Raw genomic sequence first — 15,308 nt, 5'->3', positions numbered from 1 at the left:
TTTCAGAATAATCGCACCAACTTGTCACCTTCTCACCAATCTGCTTGGCGATGGTCTTGTAGCCCATTCCAGCCTTGTGTAGGTCTACAATCTTGTCCCTGACATCCTTGGAGAGCTCTTTGGTCTTGGCCATGGTGGAGAGTTTGGAATCGGATTGATTAATTGCTTCTGTGGACAGGTGTCTTTTATACAGGTAACAAGCTGAGATTAGGAGCACTCCCTTTAAGAGTGTGCTCCTAATCTCAGCTCGTTACCTGTATAAAAGACACCTGGGAGCCAGAAATCTTTCTGATTGAGAGGGGGTCAAATACTTATTTCCCTCATTAAAATGCAAATCAATTCATAACATTTTTGACATGCGTTTTTCAGGATTTTTTTGTTGTTATTCTGTCTCTCACTATTCAAATAAACCTACCATTAAAATTATAGACTGATCATTTCTTTGTCAGTGGGCAAACGTACAAAATCAGCAGGGGATCAAATACTTTTTTCCCTCACTGTATATGGAAATTTCTGGTCTCATTTACTTATGGATCACAGCTTGTTACATGGATAGTTTCCAGTAACTACAACTTTTGGTGTGAACTGTAACGGTGTATGAATGGAGAAGGGCTGCAGTACACCGCCTCCATAAAAAAGACATTTTCTAAGGGTTCCTTTGTGTCAGCCAGCCTAGTATATTTTATCTTGAAATGGTGTAATGAGACGTATTTCAGAATAGATTCTTTGTCCTCTGTATATGGGCATGTAAGAGCATACATGAAGTGAACATGGTTCATTATGATATGTATGTGGTTTGTCCATGTCATTGTTCAACATCATGTAGATGATCTAGTCAATGGTTTTGTGTCTGCGGTCATATGAATGGCCATCTTCCATTAATTGAAAGTTTCCATATGTATGCCAGATTTACCATCTTATTATTCCATTTAGAATATGGCATGATCAAAGATGAAAGATGAGATACAAGATGTATCAAGTTAAAAAGGAATCAGCTATGCTTAGCTAACTGAAGAGCATAACATGTTTTAGCTTTGCATTGAGTTTTTTTATTTGGATTCGAACAAGTTAAGCGAGTTCCACAGCGGTTTGAAAATAGTAAATCGGGCCTGAAGGGTTTTATTTGGGGATTCTGTTCGGTTGCTATCTGTTGCGGAGGAAGCACTCCAGCTGTCGGAGCCATTCCCACATGAGTGTAATCGCAGAGGATGGCTAGTGGTAGATTCTCACGGACACCCGCACACTAATGTATCCCAGATTCTTGGAACAAATGACCCAAATACTCACTGACTCAAAGAAATCTACTGACATACTGCAGATTTATTATAACTCTCGAGTCGCACAGAGGATATTATTGCAAACCATAGCGATTTCATGTTTTAATGTCATGGGTATTGAACTAAACTAGATATGTCTGCATTAATGGATAAGCGTTTTCCCATAGTAGAGAGAGGAGAGTTCTATTACTGTTGCGAAATTGCAGTATTCAGTTATAGGCCTAGATACAGTGATATTACAGTCTGGGGTTAGATTATGCCACATGACAAAAACAGATATTTTGGTGCTTTGTCTGTCTTCTAACGCCTAGCGACTTGATGTAAGATTTTGCGCAGGCACGTCCCTATAACTGTTAAGCATCCCAAGTTGCTATCCTTTGACTAGCATTAAAATGGTTGTGCATTTTAAAGTTGTTCAGTAATGATCACTAATACCCCTAGCATGGTTTAGGGCTTGGTGAATAGGATCTGTTATAAAACGTCTCTATTCATCCCATGACCAAAGCAGGATGTAAGGGTGAGCAGTATCTCCCTTGACACCTAACCCTGGCCATTCAGGATGCTGATTCAGTAGATATCCTAAACCTAGACAGCCTCTCTCCGTCTCAGTCCGATGCCGTGTTCCCCTGCTCTCCCCCTCCACTGGTCTAATGAGAGACTGTCAGTCAGGTCCCGAATGACCAGCCAGCGCTCAGGCAGCCGCCACAAAGCACCACAACCCCTGCTGCTGCTGGTGGTGGTGGGGTGGGGTGGGGTGGGGGGTTGCCGGGCAACCTCCAGTCGTGGCATGTACTTTAAACTATTGACATAGCCTTTACCCAGAGGTCCGTGTGTTGTCAGATCTACACAGAGGTGGTGTAGAGTGGATCTTCTGCCATGCTGTCTCATCTGTCTCATCTATCTCATCTGGACTCAAAAGTGATCGGCCTCAAAGGACATGAAAGAGTCCCTGTATCTGTGCTGCTTTGAAAAGGATCACACTCATCTGGCACAGTGGGAGGTATTCTTTTTTAATATTGTATCATGCTACAATTCGTTTTCATGTTTAATGTAGACTCTTGATTAAAGTTGAATTTTTCAGTAAGTATTGAAAAGGAAATTGCCTACAGCCAAATATCTGTGTGGTGTTCAAAATGGCACACTGTAGCGAAACCCTTTACAACAGAAAATGAAAATGAGTAGTTCTCATTGGATAATTTCACATACAACCTTCCCATTTCACTCATCTTTCTTCCGTTTCGGGCCTTATGAACATGACCCATTAAATCTGCAGATTACCTCTGGTGCAGGGATGTGTAGATGAGTAAATAACACCTTTGGTGACAACTTCTTCCCCACCCACATAGAAACAGTTCTCCCTGTGCCTGGTTGCTACTCATTTTCTCCAGTGCAGTGGTTACCTCACCCATCTAAGCAACATCACAACATTTTTTAGATTCATTATAGCTAGCTATTAATAGGCCACATCTGCCCTGTTGCAATGCACTGACAATGAATATTGGCCAACATTTTCAGTCATTTAGCAGACGCTCTCATCCAGAGCAACTTACAGTAGTGAGTGCATACATGATCATATTTGTTCGTACTGGTCCCCCATGGGAATCGAACCCACAACCCTGGCATTGCAAGTGCCTTGCTCTACCAACTGAGCCACACGGGACCAACATGGTCTCCAGATGCTATGCTTAAGTCATTTCTCACTCTACCAAATCATACCAGTATAAAACAGATTTCCTTTGTGCCTTGTCAAGATAAGTCCAAATTTGCATTGCTCTTATGGGCACAAAACAGCTATTGAAAAATATTAAAGTCCCTGAGGAAGAACGGATCATAATTAACTAATTAAAGAAGGCTTCGAACAGTTGCTTTAGAAAAATAAATAGTATAAGAAGATTAGTGAAATCTGCATGTGTTTACACTACAGGAAATAGGAAATGTCTAGTCCTTTAATTCTATTTGTGGAGACTGATCCATTCTCATGGGCATGCACTGAGCCAGACACTTGTTTAATACTCAAGTCGCATTATTTGAGGTTATTATGTTGTGGAGAAAGCATAACTTGCTAGTCATTTCATTCTGACATGGCCATTTGGAAACGTCAGTCACAGATTATTGGGGCTTGTCAACATGAACAAAGCAAGTGGTGACTTTGATAGTTATGCATTTTCTGTGCTGCTGCAATCCTGCTCCCAATCTCTGTCCAAGTATGTGTAAGCACCTGTGTGAGCAGTCGTCTGTGTGTGTGCTCTTGTGCGCCTGTGGGTAATGACATGAAATCTGAAGAATTGCTCATTGTCCTGGGCTTTCTGATCTGGTCGGTGTCCCAGACAGTCTTCAGTTGGCACTGCTCCAGCAAAAACCCTTACTACCAGTGGGAGAGGGTGGAGACTTAATATGGAAATGACATTAATTACCAGACTATCCAACAGATGTGACCCTCACCCCACTCAACATAACTACTCATCTAATAAAGGACCTTCAAGATACAATTACATTTGTGTCTATATATTGTATCAATTGACAAAGTTGAACTGTTCTCTATTTGTGAAACGAGATTCCTCAATCCAACTGACAAACTGTTTATTTCAATGGATGGATGATGACATTAGCCTTTGTGAATGTTGCACATTTTGGGGGATTTAGGAATGTTTCAGATTTGCTTTGGCAGCACAACCTAGATGGCTTGAGTGATAAACATTGAACAGAACTAAACCTCAGGCTAAAAAGAGCAGACTGAGAAAAATCTCTAAACAATGCAAATCTCCTTCATTAACTTGTCAGAAACTAGCATTTCTCTCCTCGCTCACTTTGACTCAGACTTTGTCTACTTTAGGCTGTCAGTAGCCGGTTGTCAATTCCAATGCCCTGAGTTGCTAAACATATTGACATGTTTCTGTTTCAGCGCTGGCCCCAAAGGAGACAACATCTATGAGTGGAGGTCAACCATCCTGGGACCACCGGGCTCTGTTTACGAGGGAGGGGTCTTTTTCCTGGACATCGCCTTCACACCCGACTACCCCTTCAAACCACCCAAGGTCAGCACCCACCACCACACTGACCACAAATGGTTTATAGCTTTAGCTCCATTGTGCTGCTCTTTTCCTCTGTGGAGAAGTCTTGCTTTAATGTAATTTCAACAGCTAATATGATTTTCTGGGAATATGGTGTGCTCTCCAAGCCTTTACCAATTCACTGTTCATATTTTAAATTCATTCTTTATTAGCCTTTTCATGAAGTGTACCCTGTGGAATATTTTCGGTTGTTGAGTGGATGTCATTATCAAGTGTATGAAATGTGCTTTCAGATATCTCTCTTTGTGCTTCTTAGAACCCAATTTCCCTCTCACTTGCTTTCATTTTGAGTTCTGACTGTCTCACTCTCATTGTGTCTGTTTCCCCCCCTCTTTCATTCTCTCTCTTTGTCTCTGTTTCTCTCTGAGCTGTGTAAGAACCGGCTCTGCTTTTTGACAGCAGACTCAAACAAATCCACAGGCTCAAGGTCTGCTCAGTGTAGCCAGAGGGCTCAAGTGTTTTGTCCCACTGTGATCTGTAGCCAGTCCTTCCGTCACGATAGCGCACGATACACTCCTCCATTGAAATGCTCCATTGGAGTTTTGCTGTATATTATAGACTCTTACCAGAACTTTTTTCAAGCCCCTAACTGAAACTCCAGTTTGACAAGATTGTTGGACAGATTGGAAGTATAAGATTCAGTTGTTAGGCTTAGTGGGGCAGAGAGCGCACCATTGTGGAGTTATTTATAATGTCCTGTCCTCGGTGTGTTCAGAATGCCTAGGCTCATTAGATGTTTCCTCTGCAAGGTCAGGGTCAGTCTGTCCAGATGTTGGCGATTGGAGGACTAGGTCGGTGTCAGGTGTCAGGCCTAAACAGATGTCAGTGTCACGTTCAATCAGAAACACGGTAGTAAACTTAACAGGGACGTTTGTGTGGATGTTTGTTGTACAAAGGTTTGAAGTAAGCACATTTTGAAACCAAATAAAGTCATTTTACCCCTTATTTGAATCCCTGTGAAAGTATTATAGGAATGATTATTTTCCTCTCAAACTAATATGCAACGGTTATGGCGAGATTAGAGATCGGCATGAGTTTGTTTCTGGGGCTTTTCATGACAATTATAAAGGTTTTCTGCATGTTGGTAAATGCACCATGCTGCCCCCTGTTGGCTATATCAAAGCCTAAGGAAATTAGAAGGCATATAAAAAATGTGGGTAATTTTTATGGTATTCAAAAATTCTGCAGCTGTGTTATGAGGGTTGTCACCAAATTCTGTATTTCCCTGTACTCGCCAGGTAACGTTTCGGACGAGGATCTACCACTGTAACATCAACAGTCAGGGGGTGATCTGTCTGGACATCCTGAAGGACAACTGGAGCCCTGCCCTCACCATCTCCAAGGTGCTGCTGTCCATCTGCTCTCTGCTCACAGACTGTAACCCAGGTAAGAGACCTATCAATGTCCACATCATGATGATCTGCAGTGTTCTCATTTCAGTTGGTGATTCATGACTGATTAAATGACATTTGAGTTGGCACTATCTACACACAGAGATGGTGATAATGTTTCATGCTTTGATAACTGTCTGCTGCTCTGCTAGTGGAGTTCCAGCATTCCCTTCCCCTGGGACAGTAGCTCTATTTCTGTTGAACCTGTTGATGGAATTTAAATTATCTTTAAAAAAATAAGTCCTTATTCATCTTTTAATACAATGTAATAATATGTTCTAAACTCTCTCTGGGTCCAAAAATCTTACACCTGTGAAATGCTATTGATAAATGCATGCTCTGATCTGCATCCTTTTCTTTGTCATTGCAGCGGACCCTCTTGTGGGGAGCATTGCCACACAATACCTGACCAACAGAACGGAACATGACAGAATAGCCAAGCAGTGGACGAAGAGATACGCCACATAGATCCCCCTGTCTGACTTTCCCATTGTTACCCTCTCCCCCCCCACTGTACCTCTCTACCTCTCTCCCCAGCCTTTCAAAGCACACTCACTAAGTGCAACGGTGTACCTGTCATTCTCCCCCCAAACCTTGTATCTACCTTTTCTTTGTAAAGAACTGTCCTTTGTTCCTTGTTGACTTGAAAGCTTCTTTTTTATACAAAGAGTAAATTGGGATTTTATTTTCCAATATCTGAATGTTGGAATTATTGTATTGAAAAAAGGCTATTATTCTGATAAGCATTGTCCCTCAACTATACAGTATGTATCCATGTTTTCATAGTGGCTCCAGGAACAAAATGCAGATTATATACTCTTTTTACTTTACTCTAGGTTCTTGTGTGTTTTTCAATTTCCTATTCCAGTCATCAATGTTATCTGCATGGAACAGGAGGAAGATTTGCATCAAATGACATTTCATGCTCTTCTACGCTCTCTGGTTTTGTTTGTACTGTATGTATTTTTTCAAACGCTTTTGAGGCAGACCACAGAAATATAGGTCTGCTTGTGAAAGAGGCAGGACTTGTACATTTACTGGCTACTCTGGCATGGCAGGGTGGTTTGTTGTGCACTTGTATTAATGAAGCACCCAATAAAACACACTGGTTGGCTTGTGACTTGTGGTTATACTCTTCTGTTCTGTGACCCCTCTGTGTTCTGTGACAGGCGTTAAGAAGAGGTTAATGTCTGGACCTATCATCCTTCTGCCTCATGACACACACACACACACACACATTGCCACTGCCTGTGCATATAATGAACTCCAGGGAATCAGTGAAACCAGGCTAAAATAGACTACAGCAGAAGAAACTGCATCACTGGTCTAGGTTAGAGGTGGGCATGAACCATAGACCATATATGAACCTCTCTCGCACCCTGACTTGGTGACACTCCAAATTTTATTTTGGCCCTCATCAGACATCATGTGCTTTTTTGTGCATATTTTTTTGATGTGTGATATGAAAATGTAATAGTCTACTGTGACCTAATATTGAATGATCCCTGTGCGCCGATTAAACATCATTATTGTGAGGGCGCAATATGATTCCACTGCACCCGCGGCACTTCCGTTCCACAGAATGCGATACGCACGAGCTCAGGCAGTGGACTGAGGCAGACACAAAGGAGGTAATTTGCTACTTGGCTAACGTTACTTTTAATATTGAATATTTCTCATGACTTATGAAAATACATTGAAGTTCTCTGAGTGTATTCAACTTGTTTAGTATTGGAAAATACGGCTAGTTAACGACTCAAGACACATTTGTGGTGACAGTGCCTGGCTCAGGAAATAAATCTAACGTTAGCTAACTCAAGCTAGTAACGTTAGCTAAGCTAGCTTCACTGTATGGTGTAAGGTTGTTTGCCAAATAGCTAGCTGGCTAAGTTAAATATCTTTGCATTTTGAAAGGTTGCGATGGGGCGTCGTTAACGTTGATGTAACTGCAGTATTTTGCTAACTTTCTAACTTAACGTTGGCTAAGGTCTGGGCAGTTAAACGGTCGGCTAATAATTGGGGAGGCAGAATCAGAAGGTCGGACGTTTGTGACCAGCGTTAGTTAACCAAACCGGCTAGTCCAAGCAGCTTGACTTGGCACAAGCAATTGCAAACTACTGTAGCCTCTTCGCTCCAGGAGACCTGTAATTTACACACAGTACAATGTGTGAGATCAATGTCTAACGTTTCAGGTCTCCCGGAGCGAAGAGGTTGTATAGCAAATAACTCCAGACCAGAGATACTAGCTAGCAAGCTAACGTTAGTTACTGTGAAGGAGGCCCGAGAATGTTCCCATCAAATGGTGGTTGGCCACACAGACTAACTAGCTGTTGTTCACCACCATGGTTCCATTTGTTCGTTCTGGGGCGGTTTTAGTATTTTCTGACGGTAGCTAAATTGTCCAATAACATTCATGATCTATTACATTTGGGGAATAATGGAGGCTTGCCATATCAGGGCTGTCCAACTCTAAACTGTCCAACATTGTTTGCGCAACGATTCATATTCACAATATTATTGCCAGGGGGAGGGAGGTGGGTGGCAGCTAGCCAATTACCTCTACTTCAACTGAGCACTAGCCAAGCAGCAAGCTGTGTAGGACTCCCTAACCCAGTGGTCCCAACCAGGGGTACTTGGTCTATCCACAGGGGGTACTTGAAGACTCATGAGACCATAGGCCTAATGGTAAAATGCACATGAGGGGGTAATTCAGGCGTACTCTGGGCAGAGCAAAATTTGAAAGGTTGGGAACCACTGCCCTAACCTAACGTAGCAGGTGTAAAATAAAACGGCTGAGCGGAGTTCTCACCTCCCGGTTTGAACGGAAAAGGAAGCTAGGTGTAATAAGCTGTATCCCTGAAAACCAGATGCATCAGGTTGTTGGCAATTCCGCTAAGCCTAGGGACTCCCTAAAAACATGCCACTTCGATACAGCTACTACCGGAAGTGACTTTTCCTAGCAGGTTAGGAGAGCATTTTCACTAAACCTTTTCCTAACCATAACCTAATTATCCTAACCTGCTACGTTAATTCTCCTAACCTGCTGCGTAAATTCAGCTAACCTGCTACGAAAAAGACACTTCCGGTCATAGCTGTGTCGAAGTGGCGTGTTTTTAGGTAATCTCAGCAAGCTATGTTGGGGTAGCTATTTTTCCTAGAACGTCTAAGGTGCTCTGTCATAACTGTAACATTACTTCATTTTGCAAATATCTTGAAAGCAATATAATTTGTCAAAGCAACTTCTTTTTTGTTCTTCAACTGCTGCATCATAATCACATTGTAGGTTCCTGCTAATTTCTTGTCCAAACCGGTATGTCGGATGAGGATTCCCGTGTCAGCACCAGTTCGTCATCTTCTTCCTCCAATCAAAACAAACCAAAGGACACACCTTGCAAGAAACGGGAGAGCAAAGCCAGTATGAGCAAGACCTCCAAGCTGCTATCCACCAGCGCGAAGAGGTAACACCCAAACCTCATGAAATATTGGCTGGTTGTCACACACAACACCCACAAAGTGACATTTAGTCAGAGGGGTGGGTTAATCTCCTAGATGATTGTAGCAGCACTAGGATTTTCTTTGTACTTTATTTGTGTTTCAAACTATTCTAGCCTCACTGTATTGGACCAAAATATCTGTGCCATGTTTACTTTCGCAAGTCCATGGCTGAGAAAACAAAGATGTGTAAAGGTATGGCTGGGTAATCAATGATTGATCTGAATGCATGTTTGTTTCTGCAGGATTCAGAAAGAGCTGGCAGATATCACGCTGGACCCTCCGCCAAACTGCAGGTTGGTTTTATTTGAGCTCATCTTCTCTGTTCCAATCTGTCCCCAGTGTCTTGCATATTGCCATAGTCAATACGTATGACTCTCAAAACAATAATGATTTGACCACTTATTCATAAAGGCTTGCATTACTTTCTGATGTTTCTCATGTTGTCCCATATGCTGATAAAATAAAGCTACACCCTCTATTTTGATCAAACTGTTTTTACTTGAAATGCCAGGCTGGATTAAGCACAATTTTACATCTCCCACATTGTATTGGATCAGCCTTGTAGTCATGACTCCCTAGATAATTCCCACTACATGTTTAGCATGTACCAAGGATAAAGGCTGATTTGTTCTGAGGAAATCAATATGGGTCATGATACAGAGGCACGTCATCAGTGATTGGTTGTGAATGGAGGCTTCTTTGAAGCTTGAGAGAAAATGTACTGTTCTCTCACTCAATATAAAGCTGTGTGGTCACCAAGTGAGTACAACCCCAAGGGATAATAGGCTCTAAACAGTTTGGCAGAACTACTACAAACAAGTCTTTTGCAGGTGCAATACTTTAAAGGGACAAGCGATTCATCCATTTTGGGACTTCTGAATTAATGAAATGTACCCATTTGATTCTTGAAGAAGATAACTTATTCTATAACTTTATGAGCTTAGTTCAACTGTTGTACCCTATCAGAACCCAAAATATATAATATTGTTTCACTCCAATGTTTGTAACACTATATAGCCTCAAAACATGGTTAAAACTATAATTTTGAAATCATGGATGGTCAGTCTCACCATCCATAGCTCTGTCTATGAATTTGAGTGGTTACATTTCTCTAGCCCTATCCCTCAGCTTTTTACCGAAACAAGGGGGGAGAATGCTTTGTCATTTTTTCAACTGCTGATTGACGCTTTAAGTTATCTGTCCCTTGTGGCAATGAGACGAAGTACACACACACACACACAAATGACCTGAGCCATAACAATAACAAAGAACTTGGTCCGGTTTACGCCAATTAGGGAGACTGTTCTCCTTTGGTTTTCCTGGTGGGTAACGACAAAGGAGTTGGATAAAGCACTTACAGATCTGTGACCAGGCTAATAGTGTAACATAATCTGTAACTTTTTCTCATTTAATTTCAGCGCTGGCCCCAAAGGAGACAACATCTATGAGTGGAGGTCAACCATCCTGGGACCACCGGGCTCTGTTTACGAGGGAGGGGTCTTTTTCCTGGACATCGCCTTCACACCCGACTACCCCTTCAAACCACCCAAGGTACTGGGCAATCGTCAGCTTCCTGTCACTACCTACTCTCTACACCACAAAACAGTCATCTTGGTTTAGTCCCTCGCAATGAATGGGACAGATTTACTTAGCATTGATTTGCGTGTTATTCGGGGTATACACAGCAGAAAATGCGACCGGCGATGACGTTATATTGTTATATTGTGCCTCTGCAAAATTATTGGCACCACAGCAAAAAAAGAAAACAAAAAATGATACTCTTACCAAGACTCACTTTCCAGATGCTAGAGAGCTATTTACATGTGTGCCTCTGTGCGCGTTATGTGCATGTGCGAGTCAGGTCGTTGCCAGAGACAGCAAGGTAGCCTATACAATTTGATAGATAACAACAACACTAACTAAATAGCCAATTCGGAACATAGCTTGTAGCTTGGCTAGTTAGCTCACTAGTTAGTTCACTAGTTAACTTTTCCGTTTTAAGTTTCATTCCATGTGCTAAAAACAAATCCAAACGCTTCATTGAAATTTGCTCTGAATGAAATTAGATTTTATATGAACTGTTTATGATGTCACATTTGATAATTTCATTAAACTATGGAATTTCTCTTTGTGAATGGTGAAATGAGGATGACTGAATTTCCTCCAGTTTCTAGAACACACCAGGCAGCATATCTACAGTACCAACCATCGCTGCGGTTTGATAGAATTTCCTTGTTAACATGTTGAAGTACTCTCATCAACCACCAAGTGACTCCTCCACTTGGGTGCTAGAACAGTCTATGGATGTGATTTTCTTTCACATTTAGATATTTTCTGCTTCGTGTGTTTAAATGATTCAGTTGTTGACGCTTGAATTAAGTTTGGGACAATACCAGTATCACAATATTTTTTCCATGGCAAAAATGAAAACACGAAGGAGACCAAACTCTTTGGTCCTTTAAAAACCTGCTGTATCTAAAATATTGTGTGCTATAGCTTGGAAAATAAATAAATGTGACTCTGGATGACAACATAATGATGTTTGTTTCCAACATTAGAGCAGTTTTGCTAAATAAATCAAATCTGCTTCATGTTTTGTTTCCTTGCCACGATACTAACGAGTATCGCGAGACTGTTATCATCCCGGCCCTACATGCATTGTCTTTTGCCTCAATAAAGGTTGATCCACTTTAATAAATAGCTATACTGAACAAAAATATAAACGCAACATGCAACAACTTCAACGATTTTACTGAGTTACAGTTCACCTAAGGAAATTAGTCAATTTAAATAAATTCTTTAGGCCCTAATCTATGGATTTCACATGACTGGGCAGGGGCGCAGCCATGGGTGGGCCTGGGACGGCATAGGCCCACCCACTGGGGAGCTAAGCCCAGCCAATCAGAATGCTTTTTTTTTCCCACAAAAGGGCTTTATTATAGACAGAAATGCTCCTCAGTTTCATTAGCTGTCTTGGTGGCTGGTCTCAGACAATCCTGCAGTTGAAGAAGCTAGATGTGGAGGTCCTGGGCTGGCATGGTTACATGTGGTCTGCGGTTGTGAGGCTGGTTGGACGTACTGCCAAATTCTCTAAAACAACATTGGAGGCGGCTTATGGTAGAGAAATGAACATTAAATTATCTGGCAACAGCTCTGGTGGACATTCCTGCAGTCAGCATGGCAATTGCACGCTCCCTCAAAACTTGAGACATTTGTGGCATTGTGTTGTGTGACAAAACTGCACATTTTAGTGGCCTTTTATTGTCCCCAGCACAAGGTGCACCTGTGTAATGATCATGCTGTTTAATCAGCTTCTTGATATGCCACACCTGTCAGGTGGATAGATTATCTTAGCAAAGGAGAAATGCACACTAAAAGGGATGTAAACCAATTTGTGCACAACATTTGAGAGATAAGCTTTTTGTGCATATGGAAAATGTCTGGGATCTTTTTATTTCACCTCATGAAACATGGGACCAACACTTTACATGTTGCGTTTATATTTTTGTTCAGTATAGATTTTGATCTAGTGTCTAGCCTTATGTTTAATATGCACATGGCAGGTACGTTATCAGTTTTTTCCTGTTTTGTTTTTCCTCAAGGTAACGTTTCGGACGAGGATCTACCACTGTAACATCAACAGTCAGGGGGTGATCTGTCTGGACATCCTGAAGGACAACTGGAGCCCTGCCCTCACCATCTCGAAGGTGCTGCTGTCCATCTGCTCTCTGCTCACAGACTGTAACCCAGGTAAGTGATCCATCAAACCATGACGGGGAGCCTAACTGGCTTCCTTGTCCCCTTTTACTAGTTTCTCTTCAGATCTGCATCTGTCCCAGGCTGAAAATATTAGTATTCCTGACTCCCGAGAAGGGTCAAATTGAATCTGCAGGTAACATGGTAAATAGCAAATACCGGACCATTTCTTTGGTGTCATTTTGTCCTCAGATATGGAATACTTTAAAAAAAATATATTATGGGTAACACTTTGAAGCCCACACACAATGCCTTATAAGTGCATTTATAATTCCTTATGATACCACTGCTATAAGCTGTCCTAACTCATAAGTAGTTATAAAATGCATTGAATTAATCACTTGGAGCAAAGTAATTGTTTCAAGATTCACAACCCTCATCTAACTGTTATTTCCTTCATGTTGTCTTTTCACTTACAGCTGATCCCCTGGTTGGAAGCATCGCCACCCAGTACACAACAAACAGAGCCGAGCATGACAGAACAGCCAAACAGTGGACGAAGCGGTACGCCACATAGGCCCATAGAGCACAGCAGTCTGGGGGGGATTTTTAGTACTTTATTGTCTGGTATATTTTTTGGTTCCTGATTTAAGTTATATCTGCATATGAAAATAAAGAAAAACAATGAAACAATATGTAATGTCATATATTTTATTAGCGGACTCTCCGTAGGGTACTCCACTGCTTAGCCTATTGCTAATCTCCTGAAATATAGTAAGCTATCCCTAAAATAAAATGCATAAACGGTGCCATAAAAACATTTCACCTTTCGCCAATTCACCTTTTTAATATGGAACTACACTACAGTTGTACCACAATAGCTACAAATCGAAGTAATTTTTTACGGTTTTGATGTCCATGTTTTACTTTTAATAGCATTTAGTTATTGCAAAATAACATTATGGTAATCTCTAACTTGAAAAGCAAATGGTATTTGGTGCTAAAGGAACAGTGCAAGCTCATATACAGTATCTCACAAAAGTGAGTACACCCCTCACATTTTTGTAAATATTTGAGTATATCTTTTCATGTGACAACACTGAAGAAATGACACTTTGCTACAATATAAAGTAGTGAGTGTACAGCTTGTATAACAGTGTACATTTGCTGTCCCCTCAAAATAACCCAACACACAGCCATTAATGTCTAAACCGCTGGCAACAAAAGTGAGTACACCCCTAAGTGAAAATGTCCAAAATGGACCCAATTAGCCATTTTCGTTCCCCGGTGTCATGTGACTCGTTAGTGTTACAAGGTCTCAGGTGTGAATGGGGTGCAGGTGTAGTACATTTGGTGTCATCGCTCTCACACTCCCTCATACTGGTCACTGGAAGTTCAACATGGCACCTCATGGCAAAGAACTCTCTGAGGATCTGAAAAAAAGAATTGTTGCTCTACATAAAGATGGTCTGGGCTATAAGAAGATTGCCAAGACCCTGAAACTGAGCTGCAGCACGGTGGCCAAGACCATATAGCGGTTTAACAGGACAGGTTCCACTCAGAACATGCCTCGCCATGGTCGACCAAAGAAGTTGAGTGCACGTGCTCAGCGTCATATCCAGAGGTTGTCTTTGGGAAATAGAGGTATGAGTGCTGCCAGCATTGCTGCAGAGGTTGAAGGGGTGGGGGGGTCAGCCTGTCAGTGCTCAGACCATACGCCGCACACTGTATCAAATTGGTCTGCATGGCTGTTGTCCCAGAAGGAAGCCTCTTCTAAAGATGATGCACAAGAAAGCCCGCAAACAGTTTGCTGAAGACAAGCAGACTAAGGACATGGATTACTGGAACCATGTCCTGTGGTCTGATGAGACCAAAATAAACGTATTCGGTTCAGATGGTGTCAAGCGTGTGTGGCGGCAACCAGGTGAGGAGTACAAAGACAAGTGTGTCTTGCCTACAGTCAAGCATGGTGGTGGGAGTGACATGGTCTGGGGCTGCATGAGTGCTGCCGGCACTGGGGAGCTACAGTTCATTGATGGAACCATGAATGCCAACATGTACTGTGACATACTGAATCAGAGCATGATCCCCTCCCTTCGGAGACTGGGCCGCAGGGCAGTATTCCAACATGATAATGACCCCAAACACACCTCCAAGATGACCACTGCCTTGCTAAAGAAGCTGAGGGTAAAGGTGATGGACTGGCCAAGCATGTCTCCAGACCTAAACCCTATTGAGCATCTGTGGGGCATCCTCAAACGGAAGGTGGAGGAGTGCAAGGTCTCTAACATCCACCAGCTCCGTGATGTCGTCATGGAGGAGTGGAAGAGGACTCCAGTGGCAACCTGTGAAGCTCTGGTGAACTCCATGACCAAGAG

At 42.1% G+C, this 15,308-nt stretch overlaps 2 protein-coding genes across 2 annotated transcripts in view; both read left to right on the top strand.

Moving 5' to 3' along the window:
• The window catches only part of LOC121561981 (ubiquitin-conjugating enzyme E2 E2), a 35,545-nt gene extending 28,686 nt beyond the window's left edge, over positions 1–6,859 (top strand). Inside the window, exons 4-6 of the mRNA XM_041874394.2 lie at positions 4,180–4,312; positions 5,587–5,734; positions 6,110–6,859. Coding sequence (XP_041730328.1) covers positions 4,180–4,312; positions 5,587–5,734; positions 6,110–6,207 — 379 coding nt within the window. The 3' untranslated portion in view covers positions 6,208–6,859. The remainder of the gene's footprint in view (positions 1–4,179; positions 4,313–5,586; positions 5,735–6,109) is intronic.
• A 421-nt stretch (positions 6,860–7,280) lies between these two features.
• LOC121563450 (ubiquitin-conjugating enzyme E2 E1) lies at positions 7,281–13,625 on the top strand. Its single transcript, XM_041875359.1, has 6 exons — positions 7,281–7,370; positions 9,023–9,197; positions 9,477–9,527; positions 10,653–10,785; positions 12,837–12,984; positions 13,410–13,625. Exons 2-6 carry the CDS (start codon positions 9,052–9,054, stop codon positions 13,505–13,507), a joined length of 576 nt encoding a protein of 191 aa, XP_041731293.1. The 5' UTR covers positions 7,281–7,370; positions 9,023–9,051; the 3' UTR covers positions 13,508–13,625.
• The last annotated feature ends 1,683 nt before the right edge of the window (positions 13,626–15,308 follow it).

This window comes from Coregonus clupeaformis, unplaced genomic scaffold (genome assembly GCF_020615455.1).
Source record: "Coregonus clupeaformis isolate EN_2021a unplaced genomic scaffold, ASM2061545v1 scaf0281, whole genome shotgun sequence".
Lineage (NCBI taxonomy): Eukaryota > Metazoa > Chordata > Actinopteri > Salmoniformes > Salmonidae > Coregonus > Coregonus clupeaformis.
This window is presented reverse-complemented; position numbering and strand designations above follow the sequence as displayed.

What these genes read in the sequence shown, in the direction of transcription:
- LOC121563450 (XM_041875359.1), top strand. Translation starts at nt 9,052, where the DNA reads ATGTCGGATGAGGATTCCCGTGTCAGCACCAGTTCGTCATCTTCTTCC. An exon ending in GACCCTCCGCCAAACTGCAG is followed by an intron (nt 9,528 to 10,652) that starts GTTGGTTTTATT and finishes ATTTAATTTCAG; the next exon opens with CGCTGGCCCCAAAGGAGACA. An exon ending in GCTCACAGACTGTAACCCAG is followed by an intron (nt 12,985 to 13,409) that starts GTAAGTGATCCA and finishes TTTCACTTACAG; the next exon opens with CTGATCCCCTGGTTGGAAGC.